The following is a 23,771-nucleotide window of genomic DNA, read 5'->3' as shown; positions in this document are numbered from 1 at the left end:
ATACACAAACAAGATTCTTGTAAAAGCCTACAATAATTTTGAATAGAATATGTATTTTTTTTAAATGGTAAACTCATTATATGAGTCAGAATGAGGTAATGCTGTATGAAGAAACTATTACATTAACATTTTCTTTTTGTATTGTATTATTTTGATGGGAGAAGCAGCATGTTGTATTACATAGAGAGAAACAAGAATGAATAGAGTCAGCTTCTGAATCAGGAAAACATGGTTCAAATCCAATCTTGTGACTTACTGGCTGTGTCACCCTAGGCAAATCACTTAACCTCTTAGTCATCCAGGCAGCTCTTCTAGGCTAAAAGTTGCAAAACAATTGCTGATCTACATTGGTGGATAGCACTAATTCACTGGAAGTTCTTTAAACCAATAAAAGATCTGTGTGTGTGTGTGTGTGTGTGTGTGTGTGTGTGTGTGTGTGTGTGTGTGTGTGTGTGTGTGTATGTATGGGGGAGTGGGATATGCTTTTATAATCTAGTTGTCATCCATGTTTTTCTTTGAAAACCTTGAAAAGTTTGCAATATTTTGGATTAATTGCAAATTAAATTGCTAGATGGTACTGAACATGTTTGAAATGGAAGCTTACTTTTATCCTAACCCCTTCTTTGATTTTCTGCTTATCTTAGATCACTCATATTTACTGCTCTTGATCTTTTGTAGAAAGAACTCAGAAGGCTACATGGTTAGGATTTTTATAAGCATAAGGGCAAGACTCCTTTAACACTACTTATTTTGACTCTTTTCAAAAAAATCATAATTCCTTGTCCTACTTTCTCAACTCCTACCGGTTAATTCCCATATCTCTTGTCTTTTTCTCTCTCCAACTTAGTCTTTTCTTTTCCTTTTTTTTTTTTTTTAGTGAGGCAATTGGGGTTAAGTGACTTGCCCAGGGTCACACAGCTAGTAAGTGTTAAGTGTCTGAGGTCGCATTTGAACTCAGGTACTCCTGACTCCAGGGCCAGTACTCTATTCACTGTGCCATCTAGCTGCCCCCCAACTTAGTCTTTTCAACTCTTACTTTTCTACTATCAGTCAACCCTAGACCTTTAGCCAACTTAGTGTCGTCCTGCCTCTTAGATTATAAACTACAAATGAAACAGAAAAATTAATTAATGTTAAAATTCATACCTCCCCATTTTCAGGTTTGTTAGGAATCCTCATGATTATTACATTTATGAATATAAATATAAAGTTTCTTTGGGAGAAGAATTGCTTTAATACACATTTAATGTACTGTTTGACATCCATTATCCTTGCTAATATAGAATTAATCTGCAAATGTTTATTGAGCTACTATTTATAAGATACTATGTTAGAACTCTGGTGACTCTCTTAGTAATGGCAGGAATTCCTAGTTATTGCAAACCCTTTGCCACATTTAGCTAGGAATAAAAGCCTAAGTGCTCCTGACAAGGTCTGTACTCCAAGGGGAACCCTCATATGGCAAATTATATGCTATTTATTACCTTGAAAATCTGCCCTGGAACTAAATTGAATTCCCTAATATGAGCTACTTTTCTGCTCTAGTTTATGTGAGTTAGCCTAGTACCATCCTTCATAGTAAATACATATATTCCGTGCAGCTTATTTTTCTGATCTTAGAAAAAGCTTAATTAGACATTTCCTGTATTGACTAAAAGTTAACTCATCTGAGTCACATATGTGTCACTGACCATGTGATTTTGGTAGGAAATGTTTCAGCATCAAAATTAATAACTTAATTATTAGTCACAAAGTCACAAAGATGGAAACTATTTAATAATAACATTTCCTATCGAAATAATAGGTATCAAATCTATTTTAAAGATTCAGTTCATAATATATGAGGTTTTGGAAGTATTATTTATATATTTACTTAAAACTACCATTTACACATCTAAGAAGTTTTCAAAATTAACCATTTCTTATCCTAAACTTTTTCAAAAATAAGGTCTTGAACTTGTCATGTTCCTGATTATCTTTGCTCCAAGCGAAGCCCAGTAAGCAATTTCTCATTTAGAGAATTTTAAGAGATCATTCAGTGTAACATTTTCATTTTTCAGATAAAGAAATCCAGGATCCAAAGAGTTAAATGATTTTCAGAAGTTCACACAATTAGTTGATAGTAGAGTATGGATTAGAGTTTAGGTCTCTCTCTCACTCTTTTTGTTTTTTGCTAGGTCTCTATAATTTAATTGTTCTATAGTGATTAATTATAGTTTTACTTAAATACCTTTACAGATTTATTTTTTAAAAGGTGAAAACTATCCATTATGACTTTAGACTTCTCAGTTTTGAACCAGTTCTAAATCTCTTCTTAAAGTGCATTTGCCCTTGATGTCTATATATTTAATTTAGTGTTGTATTAATTTAATGTTGTTTTCTATTAATGTATGTTGTTGTCTTTATCACTGTGTTTCTTTATAAATTCATAATATAACTTGTGTACATTCAGCTCTTCAATATTATCTGTCTATAACAGGAGTTGTTTTTTTTTTTTTTTTTTTGGTGCGGGGCAATGAGGGTTAAGTGACTTGCCCAAAAGTTACACAGCTAGTAATTGTCAAGTGTCTGAGGTCAGATTTGAACTCAGGTCCTCCTGAATCCAGGGTCAGCGCTTTATCTGCTGTGCCACCTAGCTGCCCCCTATAACAGGAGTTCTTAACCATTTTTTTGTGTCATGGATATTAATAGTCTGTTGAAGCCTCTGTACCCTTTCTTGCAATAATGTTTTTAAATGGATGACAAAAGAAATGAATGATATTGAAATGAAAATATACTTTTTCCCCTTCCAAATTTGCATACCTCTAAAATCTCTGCTGAGGACCTCAGGTTATGAAACTATGATTCTCCATTTCAGGTCAGTTGCTTTTCTATAAAGAGCATATAATACATTCTACACATTTCTTTCAAAGTAGATCTTCAGAGAAGAACTCCTTAAAAAGAAGAATTGGCCAAATGGAAAAGGAGATATGATATCTCACTGAAGAAAATAACTCCTTAAAAATTGGAATTGGGCAAGGGGAAGCTAATGACTTCATAAGACACCAAGAAATGATAAAAGAAAATTTTTAAAATGAAAACATAGAAGCAAATATGAAAAATCTCATTAGAAAAACTGACCTGGAGAACAGATCAAGGGGAGACATTCTAAGAATTGTTGGATTACCTGAAAGTTATGATCAAAAATAGAGTCTACATAGTACTATATTTCATGAAATTATTAACGAAAATTGTCCTAAAGTTTTAGAATGGGGAAGTAAAATAAAAATAGAAAAAAACCCACTACTCATCACAACCTGAAAGAGATCCCAAAATGAAAATTTAGAGGAACATTATCGCTAAGTTTTGAAGCTCCCAGGTCAAGGAGAAAATACTACAAGTAACTAGAAAAAACAATTTAAATACTGTGGAGCTACAGTCAGTATAACACACGGTTTAGCAGCTTCTGCATTAAAAGACTGAAGGGCATGGAACAATGTATTCTGATGAGTAAAGGAGCTGGGTTTGCAACAAAAAATAACTTACCCAGCCAAGTTGTATGTTATCCTGAATGGAAAAAAAATTGGATATTTAATGAACTAAGGAACTTTTGGGTATTTGTGAAGAAAAGACCAGAATTAAGTGGAAAATTTGACCTAGTATACTCAGGAGAAACATAAGAAGGTAAACATTAAAGACCAATTATAAAGGACTTAATCTTTTCCCATAAAAGTAAAGATTTTGATCTTATTATCTGCAACTTGTAAGAATTTTATTTTTATTTGAAAGAGCAAACATACATAGAAGGCTCGGAGTTGAATTGCAAATGATGGGATGATCCTAAAAAATAAAATTGGGTAGAGAGAGGTAAAATGAATCAATTCTCTCATACAAATGAGGTGGGAGTGGAAGAACCATTATGGAGGCAAGAGAGGGGTTGAGAGTTGATGGTACTAGAACTTTATTCTCATCAGAACTGGGTTAAAGAGGGAATAACATATACACAAGGGTATAAAAGTCTTTTTAACTTAGAAATAGGAGAGTGAGGAGAAGGTGGGGTAAGCGAGGAAGACTTTTAGAAGGGTCAGTAATCAGAGGGTAAGGATAGAGGATAAGGGAGAGATTCTTAGAAAATGTGTTTACTAGGGAGGTAGGGGTTAGATATCAATTAGATGGGGGGGCGGAGCCAAGATGGCAGAAGAAAGGCTGTGACTCTCCCTGCTCCTAACAAACCCATCCACACACTCCAGAAAAATTAGTGCCATAAGACAACTCCTAGAGCAGCATAACCCACAAAAGAACAGAGCGAGACCATTTTCCAGCCAAATATGGCTTAATTAGGTGACTGGGATCACCTAATTAAGTCTGAGAAAGGAACATGGCACATGGCGCAGAACCAGCTCCAGGCAGGCTGCATCTCCAGAGCCTTGGAATCTTCAATGCTTCTTTGGAAGCTCAGCTTGCAGACTGGTGAGGGGGGTCCAGTGGTTGGGAGGATTAGCTTTAGTCTCTTCTGGAACTGGGGCAGGACACCCATGTTCTAAACCAGCAAGCAAACTTGAGCGGCAGCCACCCAGTGGGGGAGGGGCACAGGCACACCAAGCTTCTGACCATAGAGAATCAGATTTCAATCATACATCTGTTTCCAGTTCAAAGAGAAAGCAGGTCATGATTACTTACAGGCCAGGCAGGCTGAGAACAAGCCCAATCACCCCCTGGGTCACATTGTACCTCAAGACAATGTGTCCTGGAAGCAGCACTACATGTTAAGAAGGAGTTAAAAGCCAAGAAATAGGCTGTTAATATGAGTAGGCAGAGAAAACAGCGGACCATACAAAGCTTCTTAGGGGAAAAAGTAGACCAGAATACACCCTCAGAAGAAGATAATAACAAAGTTAAAGCTCCTGCATCCAGAGCTTCCAAGAAAAATATGAATTGGTCCCAGGACATGGAAACACTCAAAAAGGACTTTGAAGAGAATGTAAGAGAAGTAGAGAGGAGATTTAGAGAGATGGAGGAAAAAATGGAAAGAGAAATGAGAGTAATGCAGGAGTCATGAGAAAAAAGTCTCAACAGCTTGAAAAGCAAAATGGAAAAGGAGACAAAAAAGCTCTCTGAAGAAAATAATTGCCCAAGAATTAGAATTGAACAAATGGAAGCTAGTGACTTTATGAGAAACCAAGACACAGTAAAGCAAATCCAAATGAATAAAAAGAAAGAGGGCAATATGAAATATCTCCTTGGAAAAACAGCTAACCTGGAAAATAGATCCAGGAGAGAGAATTTGAAAATCATTGGACTACCTGAAAACCATGATCAAAATAAGGATTTAGACATCATCTTCCAAGAAACTGTCAGGGAAAATTTCCCTGGTATTCTAGAAGCAGAAAGTAAAATAGAAATTGAAAAAATTCACCAATCACCTTCAGAAAGAGATCCCAAAAGGAAAACTTCTAGGAATATTATAGCCAAATTCCAGAGCTCCCAGGTCAAGGAGAAAATATTGCAAGCAGCTAGAAAAAAAGGATTCAGATACTGTGGAGCTACAGTAAGGATAACACAAGATCTAGCAGCTTCTACATTAAAGGATCAGAGGACATGCAGTATGATATTCTGGAGGGCAAAGGAACTGGGACTACAGCCAAAAATCACCTATCCAGCAACACTGAGTATAAACTTTCAGGGGGAAAAATGGAACTTCAGTGAAAAAGAGGACTTTCAGGCATTTGTGATGAAAAGACCTGAACAGAATAGAAAATTTGACTTTCAAATAGAAGACCCTACAGAAGCATAAAAAGGTAAACAGGACTATATGATGATATACTTGGAAAATCCTAGAGATTCAAATAAAAAGGTGGTTGAAACAGTAATTTGAACAAAATAGCAGGATATAAAATAAGCCCACATAAATCATCAGCATTTCTATATATTACCAACAAAACCATACAAGAAGAAATCCTCCATTTAAAACAGCTGTAGACTGTAAAATACCAGTACTATACTTGCCAAGACAAACCCAGGAATTGTATAAAATGTTTTAAAATTATGTTCATATAATTCCTGGGTTTGTAAAGTAAAGTCAGATTTAAATAATTAGAGAAATATTATGGGCAAAGCCAATATAATAAAAATGTCAATTGTACCTAAACTAATCTACTTATTCAATGCCATCCCAATTAAACTATCAAAAAGCATTTTATTATGTTAGAAAAAATAACGATAAAATTCTTTTGGAAGAAAAAAAGGTCAAGCATATTAAAGAATTAATGAAAAAAAAATGTAAGGGAAGGTAGGTTTAGCAGTACCAGATCTTAAACTATACTATAAGGCAGCAGTTATCAAAACTATCTGGTATTGGCTAAGAAATGGGAAGGTGGATCAGTGGAACCAAATAGATATATTATACACAATAATAAATAATTATAGTGACTTTGTGTTTGACAAATGTAAAGATTTAAGCTTTGGGGATAAGAATATACTTTTGTGAAAATTGGGAAAACTGGAAAGCAGTATGGCAGAAATTGGGTATAGATCAATATTTTACACCACTTATCAAGATAAGATAAAAATGCATAGAGATCTAGATATAAAGGGAACTATCACAAGAAAACTAGAAGACCATGGAACACATTTTCTATGAAACTTGTGGATAGGAGAAGAATTTATGAATAAACAAGAGAGAGAGCATTGTGAGAGATGAAGTGGATAAATTTGATTAAATTAAAAGGGTTTTGTACGAATAAAACCAATGTAGCCAAGATTAGAAAGAAAATTGGAGGCGGAGGATTTTATAAGAGAGTTATCTAAGATAAAGGTCTCATCTCAAATACATAGATAACTTTGTAAAATTTATAAGAATGAGTAATTCCCCAGTTGATAAATGGTCAAAGGATATGAACAGGTAGTTTGGTGGTTTTTTTCTATGAAAAAATTAAAGCTATATATAATCATATGAAAAAAGCTCTAAATCATTATTGATTTAAATGCAGATTAAAAAACAACTGAGATCTCACAACTATCAGATTGGGAAAATAACATGTTGGAGAAGCTATGGAAAAATTGGGACATTAATACACTATTGGTGGAATTGTGAACTGATCCAACCATTTTGGTGAGCAATCTAGAATTATGCCCAAATAATTATAATGCTGTGTATACCCTTTGACCCTGCAATACTACTATTAGGTCTGCTTCCCAAGATGGTCAGGGGAAAAAAAGAAAAAAATCTGTATGTTTTGAAACATTTATAGCAGCTCTCTTTGTGGTGGTGAAGAACTGGAAATTGAAGGGATGCCTATCAATTGATAGGCTAAAATGGCTAAAAAAAAAGTTTGATTGTGATGGACTACAGTGTTGTAAGAAAAAATGAGCTGGTTAATTTTAGAAAAACATGGAAAGACTTGCATGAAATAATAATAAGTGAAGTGAACAGAACTAAGAATGTTTTATACAGTAACAACAAAATGGTTCACAGAGTAATTTTAAGCGACCAAGTTAAATACCCAGATCAAGTAGAGAGGATCTATGAAGGAAGACGCTATACCACCTCCAGAGCAAAAACTGATAAGTAGAAGTATGTTTTATATATATTTATGAATCTGTGTGGAAAAACTTTCTTTTGTGGGAGTAGGGAAGAAGGAAGGGAGACAGTTTGGAACTTAAAATGTAATTCTCCCTGCCCCCCCCCCAAAAAAAAATTTAATTTGGGGGGGGGTGTGAGGCAATTGGAGTTAAGTGACTTGCCCAGAGTCACACAGCTAGTAAGTGTTGTGTCTGAGGCCGGATTTGAACTCGGGTACTCCTGAATCCAGGGCCGGTGCTTTATCCACTGCACCATCTAGCTGCCCCAAATTAAATTATTTTTAAAAGGTATGGGGGGGGGGGGGCGGGTTGCGGCGGAATGGAATCTCACTACCATACTGTTAACTCTAGCCTTGACTGATACCACATTCTTCTGCCTTCTCTTCCCTGTGCTGGAGGGCAGACCAGAGTCTTCTAGACTTTTGAATTCACTTCACATTGCCTATGCTGCCCTATCTCTTTTTTTCAATTCCACTGAATTAAGTGCCCCTGTATGAGGGCTTTTCTTGCTTCCTTTTGTGTGTTGTCTTCTCCTATTACATTGTAAACTCCTTGAGGGCAGGAACTGTTTTTATTATTATTATTATTGTTATAATTATATTCCCAATGCTTAGCACTGTGCCTAGGACGTAGAAGACTAAATGTTTATTAAATTATCAGGAGCTAGATAACCTTCATTATATGTCCTATAGAGACATGGCTGGTTATTGTGTTTTATAGTTGTTTTTCTTTATATTGTTTTCATCTTTGTATATAAATTGTCCACCCTATTCCTCACTCTGAATTAGTACATACTACCCAGCATTCTCTGAAATCATATTTTCATTTCTCACGGCACAGTGACATTCCATGACACTTAGCATAAATGGTAGTTTATTCAGCCATTCTCCAGTGTATGGTCACCCTCTTAGAGTCTAGATCTTTGCTCCCCTCTCCCTCAAATCTCCTTCAGCATTCTCTCCCTCCTTACTCCACCCCTTTCTCCCTTTAAGTCCCTTTCAGAATTAGGAAGGTTTTTGGTTTTTTGCTTGGGGAGAGGTCATTCCCTCCCTGGTACTGTCCTCTCTGTTGACATACTGCCCCATCCTCTAATTCCAGTCATTTCTTTGTTGAGTCTAATGCATTTCTACTACAACTGTCTCTGTGTGTAAAATACTCCTCTTTTGTCTTTTTCAGGTCAGAGTGAGGTTCATATGATACCTGCTCTCTATTCCTTTTTCTATTGTTTGTCTGTCCTCATGTACCCTTAATTATGAGAAATAAAAAGTTCTACCCCCTTTCTATACAAGTGTAGTATATACAAGTGTAAAAAAAATGCTTTGCCATATATACTCTCAAATTTTTTATTCTGAGAAGGGTGTGGTATTTCATGATTTATGGCTATGTGATGTTAAAAGGATAAAACTTTTTTCAGAGACAGTTTGGTTCTTAAAAGCATTGTTCAATTTCCAAAAGGCCATCCAGATTGTTTTCTTCCTCCTAGTCAGTTTTGGTTCCAGACCATTGTCTATCTATCTGCAGCATCTGCGCAAGACATATGTGATTATGGACCAGTTCCATGGGCTGTCATTCCTATTGAATATGATAATCTGTGAAATATATTAACTTGTTTTTTCCTGTAATGAGTTCTTATGTCAAACTCTAAGGGGATGAAAATCATATTTAGGTGATTGCAGTTTTCCAAGGCTTCATACAATTTGCACCATGCTCTTCAAACAACCAGCAAGCATTTAAGTGGGTTCTGTGTGCCATGATCTGTGCTAAGTACTTGAGAATACAAAAAAATGCTCCAGAATGATTTTTATTCTGTGAAGAAGAGAACATGTTCATAAATAAATATATACAAAATAAATAAAAGATTGTTTTGTTTTGTTTTTTAGCAGGAGTACTACTAGCATTAGGGGAGGATGTGTAAACAAGAAAGGTTCATGTAAAAGATGTCTCCTGAGCAGAATTTTGAAAGAAGCAATGAATTTTAAGTAATTCTGAAGTGAGGTACAGTCCAGGCATGGAAACTTGCAAATTAGTAGAAATGGAAGACAAAGGATAGGGTGTATGTGAAAAACAGCAAGAAGGCCCCAAACAAGCACCTGGAGCACTTGAACATCCTCCTCCTGTGCAGGATTCTGTATGATTCTGTGCAGGACATACTCCATGATGGTGTCAAATACCTTTGGCTAACATATCTCTTTTGTTTTATGCTTTGCTCATTACAGTGTTCAAAAAGGCTATGGTACAATTTAAAACTATTAATATTGCACTAAGAATTTTGGGATACCCTGTGTTGGTATACTTACAGAACAAAATTATCTCTATCACATCTTTCAGGGAATAATCTTGTAAGGTTTTAAAATATGCATGAGAAAGACTTGGAGAAGAGCCTCTTAGGTTGCATTTTACAAGTAACTTTTAATAGTGTAGTGCCTGGGAATTCAGATGAAATCAATTTGCTCAAGAGAGTTTTAATAAACTTTATTGTTACTTACAAGGAAAAGAGAATATCAGATATCAGAGACAGTCTGTGTGTGACCTTCATTTCAGTAGTAGGCAGCACAGTGGTGGGGAGACAAGGACAGAAAATGATTTAGTCAGAGGCTCAGGACTCAAGCATATATCCTTGGAGAAAAAAAGCCAGTGTGAAACCAATAGTAGACTTCTGTCATCTTAATGTGAGGAAAGGAGCAGTGGTCTCCTCTCACTAGGACATAGCGAGCACCGTTCAAATTACACTCCTCTGGACTTGTTTTGAGGTTTCAAGTCTCAATTCTGCTTCCCCCTGGCAGACAGATCATGTGGTTCAAGTAGCCCTGAGCTCCTCTCAACAAGGTCTTCTCCCCGGAAGATTGAAGCAACGTCCCTGTGTCACCTCCCCCATTAGCTGAGAACTCAAAGAATAATTATGGAAATTAGGGTTAAGAATACTATGTTCTGGTTAGCTAGCTTTCGTGCTTAATCAGCCTGTGATGAACAAGGGGAGGGCCCATTTTGTGTCATATACCCATTTTGACCTTATTTTAGTATATGGTGTAAGATGTTGGTCTATACCTTCTTTCTGCCATATAGTTTTCTAGTTTTCCCAGCAGTTTTTGTCATATAATGAGTTTTTGTTCCAAAATCTTGGCTTTGGGGGTTTATCATATACTAGATTACTATAGTCATTTAGTATAGTATAATTTTTATTGCCTTGTGGCTATACCCATATATGGGAAAGGCTTCAGGAGTTAACCCCAAAGAAAAATCAGGAGTTGGAGTCCCTTAGGCAGTTGGATGTTGGACATCACATCCCTCTGGCAACTCCTGTGGCGGCACTGGTGCCGAACTGTATTGGCTCTGCCTCTCCTTTGGATCCACCAGTGTCATGGAGAGGGAAAACCTGCTGCATGGGCAACAGCTTGTTTTCCATATTGATCTGCCCAGGCCAGTGCCCTGGAGAGGACACTCCAGCTACTCCTCATGGGGTAGATACAACACGGGATGCAGCAGTTACCAGTTATAAGTCACTCAGGAGCTGCAGCTCCCATATCAGACTGCACAGCCACACTGTGGCCTGTGGCTCTTCAAGGCACTGATCCATGGTTGTCCGAGACTGATGGAGGCCTACTACTACTACTACTACTAATTTGTACTTAATCTATTCCACAGATCCACCTCTCTATTTCTTAGCCAGTACCAGATTGTTTTGATAATTACTGCTTTATATAATACAGTTTGAGATCTGGTACTGCTAGACTACCTTCTTTTGTATTTTTTCATTGATTCCTATGATATCCTTGAACTTTTGTTTTTCCAGATAAATTTTGTTATTATTTTTTCTAGTTCTGTAAAATATTTTTGATAGTCTGATTGGTTCAGCAATAAATAAATAAATTAACTTAGGTAAGACTGTCATTTTTATTATATTGGCCCTGCCTACCCACGAGCAATTAATATTTTTCCAGTTATTTAGATCTGACTAGCAAATGGCATTTTAATACTCTACTTTTTAGTCTCTTGTGTCATAGTAAAAAGGTGGTCTGCTATAAAATACTATTTGTGAAAGTCCTCTTTTTTCCATTTTGTATTTCAAGAAGTTAGTAGACATGAGCAAATAGGCATGTGAATCTGTGCTTACTAATTGCCTCTTTTAGGTCTGATTTTTTTTCTAATCTAATTCAGTAACTTTTTCTGTTTCCAATATTTTGAGAATCCTTTAATACCCTTAAAGTTGTTTCACTTTCTACCTGAAACTTATTTTTGCATATTTGGGCTGGTGCTATTTCCATTTTTTTGTGTATCACATCAGACACTGATTTTGGGGCCCAAATGGTGGGTCCTCTATTATTGATGGAGAAAATTGTTGTTATTCAATTGTTAACATTGTTTTACTTTTGGGGGGGCAGCCCCCCCCTCGAGTTTTTGTCTTTCTGACTTTCTACACCTTTCTTTTTTTCCCCTCCACAGCTTCTTGCTTTTTTATGAGGTGATAGGATTCATGGTCTTAAAACCACCTTTCTCCATAAGAGTTTAAAAATGATAAACTATTGTTTTCCTTGACCAGTATATATTTATTTGTACTTGGAAGAAGATCAAGTGTTGGAGGTTGTTTCTAGGTTCTTTTGGGCCTCCTCTTTGTGGTAATTCCCTTTCCTTAGCTAAACTTTCATAAGTGATGGTGATAGTCCATGTTGTTTTTCCCAGTTTTTTCAACTCAGACCTTTATTTAACTAGGTCAGGTTGGTATTGTTAATATGTTCCCATCTTTTTTCCTTCTGATTTTGTGTTGGCTTTGATCTTTGTTAAAGTTAGCCAAAGGTCTGACTGTGCATGTATTCAGAAATTATAATTACATTGAATTCACAAAATACTAAAGCATATATTTTAAATATTTTTTTCCTGTGGGGCAATGGGGGTTAAGTGACTTGCCCAGGGTCACACAGCCAGTGTCAAGTGTCTGAGGCCGGATTTGAACTCAGGAACTCCTGAATCCAGGGCCGGTGCTTTATCTACTGCGCCACCTAGCCGCCCCTAAAGCATATATTTTAAAATTTAATTTGGAGAATCTTGTCATACTTGACAGAATTTCACTCCCTCATCCTCTGCAATGAATGTTGACACATAAATTGTATTTATCTTCATGGTGGTCTTTAAAAAATACTTGGGGAAACTGTAAGATATAATGACTAAGTGCTCCATGAAATTAAGTTTCTTGTTGCCTTGAGAAATACAGTCAGCTCAGCTGCCAGAACTCAATTGCAGAAGCTTTTCAGTGTCACATAATCATAGTTGTCTATTTTATCTTTTTAATTGCCACTATCCCTTGTTTTTGTTAAGAATATATCTTCTGGGGGGCAGCTAGCTGGAGCAGTGGATAGAGCACCAGCCATGGAGTCAGGAGGACCTGATTTCAAATACGGCCTCAGACACTTGACAACGTACTAGCTGTGTGACCCAGGGCAAGTCACTTAACCCCAATTTTCTAACCCCCCCTATATATATATATATATCCTGGGGCAACTAGGTGGTGCAGTGGACATAGCACCAGCCCTGGATTCAGGAGGACCTGAGTTTAAATCTGGCCTCAGACACTTGATAATAGCTGTGTGACCCTGGGCAAGTCACTTAACCCTAATTGCAATGCAAAAAAAAAAAAAAGAATATATCTCCTTCCCATAGCTGAGTATATAATTTGCATCTTTTCTAATTTTTTTTTTTAATCATGTGAGCTTTAATATTAAGGTCATGAATCTCTTGTATTGCGTTGTAGAATATGATGGAAGGCGTTAGTCTAAGTTTCTTCTAGACTGCTTTCCAGTTTTCAAAACAGTTCTTTCCTGAGTTTCCTGATTTATTGAATGTTGGAACATTAAGGTCCATTGTTTCTAATTCTCCCTTGTCTCATCTTTTCCATTTCTACCTAATTTTTTTTTTAATGAGGCAACTGGGGTCAAGTGACTTGCCCAGGGTCACACAGCCAGTAAGTGTCTGAGGCCGGACCTGAACTCAGGCACTCCCGATTCCAGGGCCGGCGCTCCATCCACTGTGCCACCTAGCTGCCCCTCTACCTAATTTTTTAAACAGTACCACATGGTTTTGATGTCTGCTACTTTATGATGTAGTTTGAGGTCTGGAAATGCTATTCTCCATTTATCCTTACTTCTTTTCATAATTTTCCTTGGCATCTTAGAGCTTATGTTTTTCCAAATGTATTTTATTATTTTATCAAGGTTAATAAAGTATTCCTTTGATAATGATTGGCATCGCTTTAAAAGCTTAAATTAACTTTGATAGTTTTGTCATTTTTATTGACAAATTTTTATATATTTTATATATTTTTATTTTATATTGGCACTGCCCAGTCATGAGTACTGAATAGTGCTCTAGCTAATTAGTTGTTCTTTTTGAAGTACTTTGTAATTAAATCTAAAAAAGCCTTTCTTGAGCTTTGGTACATCAATGCCCAGATACTTTGTGCACTTTGTAGTTATTTGGAATGGGATTTTCCTTTCTGTTATTGTCTCTTGGATTTTGTTATTGTTATATGGAAATGCAGTTGATTATTTTTGTAGCCTGCAACTTTGCTGAAGCTGTCAGTTGGCTTATTTATGATCTTTGCAGATTCCCTAAGATTTTTAAAGCAAGTCATCATATCATCACTCTTGGGGACTGTTTTATCTCTACTTCAGCTATCTTTATGCCTTTATTTTTTTCTCCTTCCCTTATTATTATTGCTTAGCGTTGCCCAAATGATACTAAGTAACAGTGGTGAGAGTGGGCTTTCTTAGTTTATTGCTACATTTATTGGAAAGTATATTCTAGTGTATCTCCATTGCATATAATGCTTGATTTTAGCTTTAGATAGATACTTTTTATGATATTAAAAAAGACTTCCCTAGGGCTACACTTTGTAAAGTTCTTAGCATAAATGAGTGTTGTGTTTTGTCAGATGTTTTTTTCTGCAGATTTTAATACAATTAATTCATCTTGATTGCTTTCTTAAGGTTGAACTCGCACCTTGAATCCCTGGTACAAATCCAATTTGGTCATAATGAATTATTTCCTTGGACAAATGCACTTTGTTTGATAGGGTTTTATTTAATTTTTTTGAATAAGTTTTCCTTAATTATATTTGTCTATAGTTCTAGTCTGTGTTTCATCCCTCTTGATTTAGGTGTTAGGATTATACTTGTCTCATAAAAGGATTGTCGTGGGGGTCTTTCCTTTCTTCATTTTGGGAATACTTTGTATAGCATGGATATTACTTGTTCTTTAAAATTTTAATAGAATTTGAGGCAGCTAGGTGGAGCAGTGGATAGAACACCAGCCCTGGAGTCAGGAGGACCTGAGTTCAAATTTGACCTCAGACACTTGACACTAGCTGGTGACCCTGGGCAAATCACTTAACCCCAATTGCCTCACCAAAAACAAAAACAAAAACAAAAACATTTTAATAGAATTCTCCCGGTAATCTATCAGAACTAAGAGTTCCCTACAACCCCCCCTCCACCCACCCCACCCACCCCCGGCCAGTGGTGGCAGTTCATTTACAGTTAGTTCTGTTTCCTTTTCTGATTGTTAAGTTCTCCATTTGAGCATCAAGGTGGCCCATTGGATAGAGGGCTAGTCCTGGACTAAGGCAGACCTGAGTTCAAATTCAACCTCAGACACTTACTAGCTGCATCACCCCATGCAAGTCACTTAACCCAGTTTGTATCAGTTCCTTATCCGTATAAAAGGAGCTAGAGAAGGAAATGGCAAATCACTCAAATATCTTTGCCAAGAAAATCTGAAATGCAGTCACAGAGAGTTGGCCACTACTGAAACAATTCATTTTAATCTCTTAATTTGGGTATTTTACATTTTTGAAGATATTCCTTTATTTATGTTCTCAGTTTTTGTTAGCATATAAGTGTATCATGGGTTCCAATGATTTTTATTTCTTCTGCTTTTGTTGTGTTTTCACCTTGCTCATTTGCTTTTTTTTTTTTTTTTTCCGGGGCAATGGGGTTAAGTGACTTGCCCAGGGTCACACAGCTACTAAGTGTCAAGTGTCTGAGGCCAGATTTGAACTCAGGTACTCCTGAATCCAGGGCCGGTGCTTAATCCACTGCGCCACCTAGCCGCCCCTGCTCATTTGCTATTATTGATTTGATTTTTTTTCTGCCATTTCTTTAATCATATTGGCTAAAGGTCTATCAGTTTCATTAGTCTTCATAGCTTTCAGTTTTGTTTATCATTTTTATTATTTGGTTTTCAGTTTATTTCTTCTTTAATTTTTAATATCTCCTGTCTTGTACTATTTTTGGTTTATTTGTTGGCTTTCTAATTTTTAAAAATGCATAATCAGTTTCTTAATCTCTTTTTGTCTTGTTAGTATATTTGTAGGGATGTGTTTTCTCCCCACCCCCCAAGATCTGCTTTAGATCCATCCCAGAAATTTTGGTATGTTGTTTCAGTATTATCATCTTTTATGTAATCATTTATTTCTTTGATTTGTTCTTTGACCCACTTATTTATTATTTAGGATCTTATTAAGTCTTCATTTGGGTCTTTGTCTTTTGTGCTTCCCAAATGGATAACTATTTTTATTTCATTATGGTCCATAAAAGATGCATTTAAGTGGTCAGTTCTGCCTTTTTGTATTTATTTGCAATTCTCTCTACCCAGTTAGTTTTTGTAAAAATTTCATGTGGCACTAAAAATATGTATATTCTTTAAATCAGTCTCATTTAGCATATATTATAAGCTGTAGTTTCTCCAGCAATCTTTTCAGTTCTATATTTTACTTTTTGTATTACTATGTCTTCTTGTTAATAATCCCTTTATGTGTTTAGATGTTAAAGCATTTGAAGAATATTATATTATTATTATTATATTGATAATTGGTGTGTTGTCAGTGGTTCCTTTAGCATTATGTAGGGTTTTTTTGCTTTTTATTATAGCATGTTTACATCATCTTTTTTGGATTCCCTCAATGCATAGTAAATTTTTTCTAGTTCCTCATTTTTTATTATATTCTGTGTCTTTGTTTTTAAAATATGGTTATTGTAAACAACAGACTGGGACTTTCTTATCCATTCCATCACTTTTTCATTTTATATGATTATTTAATCTATTTACACTTAAAATTATAAATTAGCTTTCATGTTTTTAGGGGTTTTTTTCCTTCCCCAAATTAGGGGGGCCCCCCTTTATAAAAATAGTACCAAGTGTCTTCAGTTATTTTAGCCTAATCTATTTTAAAGCAACTGTTTTCCTAAAATCTCTTCCCATCACCCCCAAGCAATGCCCCTTTCCAGTTTTAACACTTGCCATAGTTTTTTTTTGTTTGGTTTTTGTTTGGTTTTTTTTGCAGGCAATGGGGGTTAAGTGACTTGCCCAGAGTCACACAGCTAGTAAGTGCCAAGTGTCTGAGGCCGGATTTGAACTCAGGTACTCCTGAATCCAGGGCCGGTGCTTTAACCACTGCGCCATCTAGCTGCCCCCCTTGCCATAGTTTTGAAGTTTTATCAGTTCCTTTTTCTTACTTGCTTTTATCTAATTATCTAATTCTTCTCCTCTTTTCCTTTCGGTTAAGTAGTCAAGTTGAATCCTCCTTCATCTCTTCTCCTTCGACTTGCTTTCTGTTCATTGGTGTCATTCTCTTTGCCTTTGTGTAAAAAAGGTTTTCTTTCACTCGTTCTTTTCATTATTTGACAGTTTTTGTCTATTAGATTTTTGTTCTTTGAGTCATAGACTTTGTGCTTATTTAGTACTTAATTCTCCACATTCCTTATGGAATTCAAACTTATGAGGCACCTATATTGAATTCCCTCATCTAACAGTTTCTATTATTTCCTTGCAGATCTTTTTTTTGGAGGGAGGTGCTGCTCATCTTTTTTGTTTGGCCTCACTCTTAGAAATACTAATACGTGTAGGTAATAGAGAAGATATTGCTCCTCATGAAAAAGAAAAAAGAACTTTTATGTACTTAGTTTGTAATAGAAAAATAACAAAATAGAAATAACCAGTATCCTATGAGCCCGCTGTTTGGAGAATGGCTAAATAAATTATTTTAATGAATTATTATGGTGTCATAAAAACCAGAACAATTGTAATTGACTCACAAGTGTATAATGTATATGTATGTATTATATTAAAATAATTAGAACTTTAAGAGGGCAGCTGAGTGGCACAGGATAAAGCACTGGCCCTGGATTCAGGAGTGCCTGAGTTCAAATCTGGCTTCAGACACTCGACACTTACTAGCTGTGTGACCCTGTGACTACTTAACCCCCATTGCCCGCCAAAACAAAAAAGAAATCTCAAAATAAAATGGGCTTCTTTAAAAATATTCATAGCATGGCAAAGAGAGTTGGAACTCAAAATGTACCAGGATGGAAATGATTCCATTTCTTTATTTGCTTTTAGAAGAAAGTTTTAAAAATTTTGTTGGGGAGGGAAATATAATTTCTGTTACTTTCAGTCCTTGACCCTGTTTAATCCCTTGAATAATGGCCAAAGTCCATTGGGAGGCTGGTGATTGCAGTTCTGAAATGACCAAAGGGTCTCTGCAGAGTAGTTTGAAATAGGTATCTTTAGCAGGGTAAGGGTAAGGATCTTTTGATTCTCCAGGATGACTCTTCCAGTCTCCAACATACTGTATTCGGTTGTTCTCTGAAATAAATATTCTGTTTCCATGTAAAGCTATAATTGAATATGATACCATGTATCAGTAGTAACTTGGGGAGGGGGAGGTTAACCTTTGTAAATGAGTTGTTTTCCAACCACATAGCCATTTAGTATTTTTTAACCTGTAAAAATGAAATAGCTTTTTAAATGTCTTGGATACAGAGTTCTAGCTTGATGATGATGTGATTTTTTGTTTTTCAGGAGATGATTTTTCGCTGATTCAGCAAGAAATATATATGGTTAAAGAATGTAAACACTGCAATATTGTTGCTTACTTTGGGAGCTATCTCAGGTAAAAAAAATCCATCGTCTGTATTTTAAACACCTTTTGTTACTACTTTTTCATTTGAATGTAATATTGTTCATATTTAATTTTCCTACTGTTTCTCTGAGGAATTCCTAAATTTCTACAAGTCTTCTAGGATCCCCCTTTCCATATATTGTTAACATCCTGTTTGCTCAGAGATCATTTTATCTGGCAACTTATAAAAGCCCAGGACACAACTGAGAATCAGTTAACAAAGTAAAGGTTTACTTTACCTTAGTCTTACCCACAGAGAACCTTTAGAGTCCATTTATTCTTACTTTGAACACATTTATAACAAGTTTGATTTTCAAAAAAACAACATCTTTGAGTTAGAAAGAGACTTCAGTGTTCTTCCCATCACAGCAATATCTTTCACATCATCCATGACCTGACTTAGCACACATCAGATTAGAAGTACCAAATTAGAAATGAGGACTGCTAAAAAGACAAGTAAAATGACAAGACATGATTCCTAACAGAAAGGAAGAGACAAAAAAACCTTAAAAAGCAGAAGACATCTGAACCCTGAGGGTAATTATTAAAATTCAGAGCAGTTGAGGTGGGTCCCTGCTCACAGCCACCCAAGGTGATAACAAAAATACAGATGTGTACCTAAAACCTAACAGAGAACCTCTGAAGCCTTATTGAGACATAGCTAGTGCTCCCTTCTGGTAAGAGATTTGAGCCCAAATAATACTGACAGAAAGTACTTGACCAGTACTGTCAAAGGTTACACAGTTTGGGGCAAGAAGCTATGTCCATAAAGACATAGGTTTTTTTCTTCACTGTTGCCCACTGGAAATAAGAAATAAATAGGAAATAAAATTTGATTTGGGAAATAAACAATGACTAAAAGGAAGTTGTCTAAGCATGGGGTTTGGCCTCCTTAAAGTGGTTTAAAACATTAGAGGTGGGGCAGCTAGGTGGCGCAGTGGATAAAGCACTGGCCTTGGATTCAGGAGGACCTGAGTTCAAATGCAGGCTCAGACACTTAACTAGCTGTGTGACCCTGGGCAAATCACTTAACCCTCATTGCCCTGCAAAAAAACAAAACAAAACATTAGAGGCGGCAGAAAGAAAATATATTTAACAAAAATTGGTAAGAAAGTATTTGCTGAGAGGCAGCTAGGTAGTGCAGTGGATAAAGCATCAGCCCTGGATTCAGGAGGACCTGAATTCAAGTCTGGTCTCAGACACTTGACACTTACTAGCTGTGTGACTCTAGGCAAGTCACTTAACCCTCATTGCCTCACCCCCCCCCCACCCCACCCCCCAAAAAAAGTATTCGTCAGATATCTTGCAAATCTAATCTTAAAAAAGCTTAGGCTAAAAAGAATGGGGAAGGAAACAGCTGCTTATTTATATCCAAGCCAAATACTGTAGAGAGTAATTTTTATGAAGGAAGAAGAGCAATTGAGATACCTAGTTCATGTGAAACAAAATCTAAGAAAGAAACCTTGGCCTCAGGTGCCTAGCATCAATGCCCACAGTTTAGGCAACAAGCAAAATGAACTAAAGGTTCAAATAAAAGGAGGCAAATTTAGCCTCTTATGTATTATTAAGATTTGGATGAAACCTGTGACTGGAATATGGCTTTGAATGGGTTTAGCTTATTCAGAAGAAACAAGATAGGTAAAAGAAAGGGTGGTGGGGTAGCACTGTGTTTTAAGAAAGTATATAATTATGTAAGGAAATCCTGGGACCAGAGGAAGAAAACATGAAGTGTTTGGGTATAGGTCAGTGAAAGGCCAAACAGAAGTGATTTTGTTATTGGTCTTCCTGTCCAGACACAGGAAGTAAATGAAGAATTAGGTAACATCACAAGTCTGTCACATAAGCACAATGTAGTAGTAATGGGGGACTTCAGTTATCTAGGTATCTATTAGAGCCCTTTCCTCTCTCTGCCAAAGACAGAAAAGCAAGCAGCTTTTTGATTTCCTTTTAATGTCATCCTTCAAAAAGTGAAAGAACCAACAAGGGGAAATTCTGTTCTGGATCTGATTCTCAGTAATAGGAAGGAACTAGATACTCAAGTGGAAATGATGGAAACCCTTGGAGAAGGGACTATTCCCTAAAGTTTATGATAGAGAAGGAAAGGAAAACTAGGCATAATATGATATACACCCTAGATTTTGGAAAGGCATATTTCATTGGTTTCAGAGGAAGCATAAGTAGTATCATGTGGACTAAAATTCTATTAGTCCAAGAAGGATGGAAAGATGCTTAGTTATGAAAATCTTATGAGTCTAAAGGAAATAATTCCAGTGAGAAGAAAAAATGAAAATCTTCTGAGGAGAACAGTATAGATGCAGGACTCAGGTTGTTTTTTGTTTGTTTTGTATTGTTTTTGTTTTGGGGGCAGGGCAGTGAGGGTTCAGCGACTTGCCTAGCGTCACACCGCTAGTAAGTGTCAAGTGTCTGAGAGACTTCAGCAGCTGCCCAGTCCCACCCCCTCACTCTACAGATGAAGGACTTGGAAACAGAGAGGCTAAGTGGGCAAACGCCCAGCATCAGTATCTGAGGCAGGATTTGAACCCAGATCTTCCTGACTCTAGGCCTAGTACTCCATTCACTATATTACACTGCTGCTTAGGTTTGATTTGGGGTTTGGAGGTTGTTGGGTTTTTTTGGTAGTTTGTTTTTAGTTAGATTGGGAGAGAAAGAAGGATCAGAGGAGAGGTATATGACTGGAATAGGTGTGTTAGCAATTGACAACAGTGGGAAGACAAAGCTGCCACGTTCTTACTTTGCTTCTGTTTTCTGTACTAAGGACAATGACTTTTTTACTCAAAGTCACAGAAAGAAAATGACTAATGGAGATACCCAAGATAAATAAGGCTTATAATAAGAGAGTACAGTACCTAATTATTAATGAATATGTCACCTGACACAAGTAAACTTTATCCTTGGCTATGGAAAGACCTGGGTTTTCTCACTTCACTTTGCATTGGTTCACATAAATCACCTGTAGCTTTTTTTTTTTTTTGACTGCGCAGTGAGGGTTAAGTGATTTGCCCAGGGTCACATAGCTAGTAAGTATCACGTGTCTGAGGCTGGATTTGAATTCAGGTCCTCCTGAATCCAGGGCTGGTACTTTATCCACCATGCCACCTAGCTGCCCCCAATCACCTGCTTCTTTGTATTCATAATTTCTTATAGGGTAGTATTATTCAGTTACATTCTTGTCTCGTGATTGTTCAGCCGTTCCTCAAATGATAGTCATCTTTGTAGCAAGGAATTGTAAACAGAATAGATGCCCATTAGGGAATGATTGTTAAACATTTTTTTCAGTGACTGAGATAAAGGTACCACTTATGTGCCAGGCCCTGTGGTTAGCATGCATAGATTGTGTGCTTATCAGAATAGCTCCCAGCTATCCTAGCAAATGGCAGTCACAAACCAAAACAGTTTTGTCTGGAGAAAGTGTGAGTGTACTGTGGCCTTGAGAACTAAATCGGGTAGCTGCCTGTTATGCCCAGTTAAATTTACATTTTTTTAATATACAGTAAAACTTTATTTAAAATGTTAAAAACTATTCTTAGTTCAGGTGCCAGGCATTGAGTTATGTCTAATAAAATGAAATTCAATAGGGATAAACATAATGGTTCAAGAATTTATGCTTTGGTTCAGGAAATCAGTTTCACAAGGTATAAAATGGGAGAACCATTGTTAACAGTTTGTCTGAAAAAGACCTCAGGGTTTTATTGGACTGCAAAGTCTGAATGCATAAGCACAGTGATGTGATGCAGCAGGCAAAAAACCTGAATGTGGTCTTGTGTGCATTAAGAAAGTCTTAAGAATCCCTTCCTTTTATTTTAGTCAGATCACATATGGAGTATTATGTTCAGTTCTGAAGACCATAGTTTAAGAAGGACATTGATAAGCTGTAGGGAAACCAGAATCGTAGTGGGCCTTGTGTTCATTTCATGTAAAGATAGGTTGAAGGAACTGGAGGTGTTTAGTCTGGAAAAGAGAAGACTTAGGTCAAATTTATACCCTTCACATATTTAAAGAATAGTCACATAGAAAAAGGATTAATAAGACTTGTTCTACTTGATCCTAGAATGCAGAAGGAGGATCAGTGGATGAAAGTTGCAAAGAAACAAATTTAGATTTTCAGTTTTGGGCATTCTGAAAATTTGTTTTATTACACTATGCATCTATTAAATGAGTTTTATTTTTATTTTTTAAAAATTTGCTCAGTTGAGGGCAGTTCGAGGGACAGATTTATAAACATTTTTGAAAAATCATTTATGCAGCATGCCCTCTCGGTTCTCAAACTTAGTTGCAACCAGCTATGGATGTCTTTTGGCTCTCAGTAACTATGCTTTCCCCTGATGTTTTTTGTTTTTTAATTTATTTTTAATTTGTGGGGAAAAACAAACATTTCCATAACAATATAGTAAAAAAGTTGATTGCACGCAAAACTGCAATTCTAGTATATACAACTTGCTCTTCCTTTTACATATACCCCTGGTGTTTTACAATCCTTTACAAATGACTCCTTTGGTAATGTTTATAACAGGAACATACATCACACACATTTGTGGTTTTTTAATGTCCTAATGGGTTGATAACCAAATTCAACTTCATTTATTCTCTTCAATTGGAATTTGATAATCCCATGCTTTATATCTGTCATTATTATGTAAAAGAAATATAATGTTTTAATCATAAAATACATGATGTACTCTAATTGTAATTAGTAAATACTATTTCATTAAAATTTTGTGTTCCATACAAGAGAAAAAAAAACAGCAGCAAATTTAGGCTTGGCTCAAGAAAAACTTCCAGCAATTAGAATTTTCTCAAAATGGAATGGACTTTCTCATAGAATCTTAGATTTAGAGATTTAAGGTACCTTAGAAGCCCCAGGACAGGGTGGGATTTCTCTCATTTGTGGTTTTCAGTTAGAGGCAAGATAGCTACTTTTCAATTATATTATAGTGGGAATTCCTTTCCAGTATTGGCTAACCTGGGTGGCCACTGTGGTCCTTTCCAACTCTCAAATTCTGTGATTTGGTGACCCTGAACTATTAATGCAAGGTTAAATTATATTTTGTGTATTATGCTTAATAAAAGTTATTATGCTGTATTTTAGAAAGATTTTCATTTAAAACAGTTAAAGTGTTGGTATTTACACATTAATCTAGAAAAGTTGCTTCTGTGGAACACTTCCATTTCCTGAAAATGATGGAGAGTAGAGTACTACCTTCTGATTGAAGTAGAATATGTTTTGAAGGTACATTTATTGTGT

At 36.1% G+C, this 23,771-nt stretch overlaps 1 protein-coding gene across 3 annotated transcripts in view; it reads left to right on the top strand.

Annotated features, from left to right (window-relative positions):
- MAP4K5 (mitogen-activated protein kinase kinase kinase kinase 5) overlaps window positions 1–23,771 on the top strand; it is a 199,401-nt gene that overhangs the window by 63,272 nt on the left and 112,358 nt on the right. For all 3 annotated transcript variants that reach the window (XM_043985685.1, XM_043985683.1, XM_043985684.1), the window contains one exon: window positions 18,409–18,499. In XM_043985685.1, the coding sequence (XP_043841620.1) occupies window positions 18,409–18,499 (91 nt within the window). The remainder of the gene's footprint in view (window positions 1–18,408; window positions 18,500–23,771) is intronic.

Source organism: Dromiciops gliroides, chromosome 2 (assembly GCF_019393635.1).
Source record: "Dromiciops gliroides isolate mDroGli1 chromosome 2, mDroGli1.pri, whole genome shotgun sequence".
NCBI classification, from domain to species: Eukaryota; Metazoa; Chordata; class Mammalia; order Microbiotheria; family Microbiotheriidae; genus Dromiciops; species Dromiciops gliroides.
This window is presented reverse-complemented; position numbering and strand designations above follow the sequence as displayed.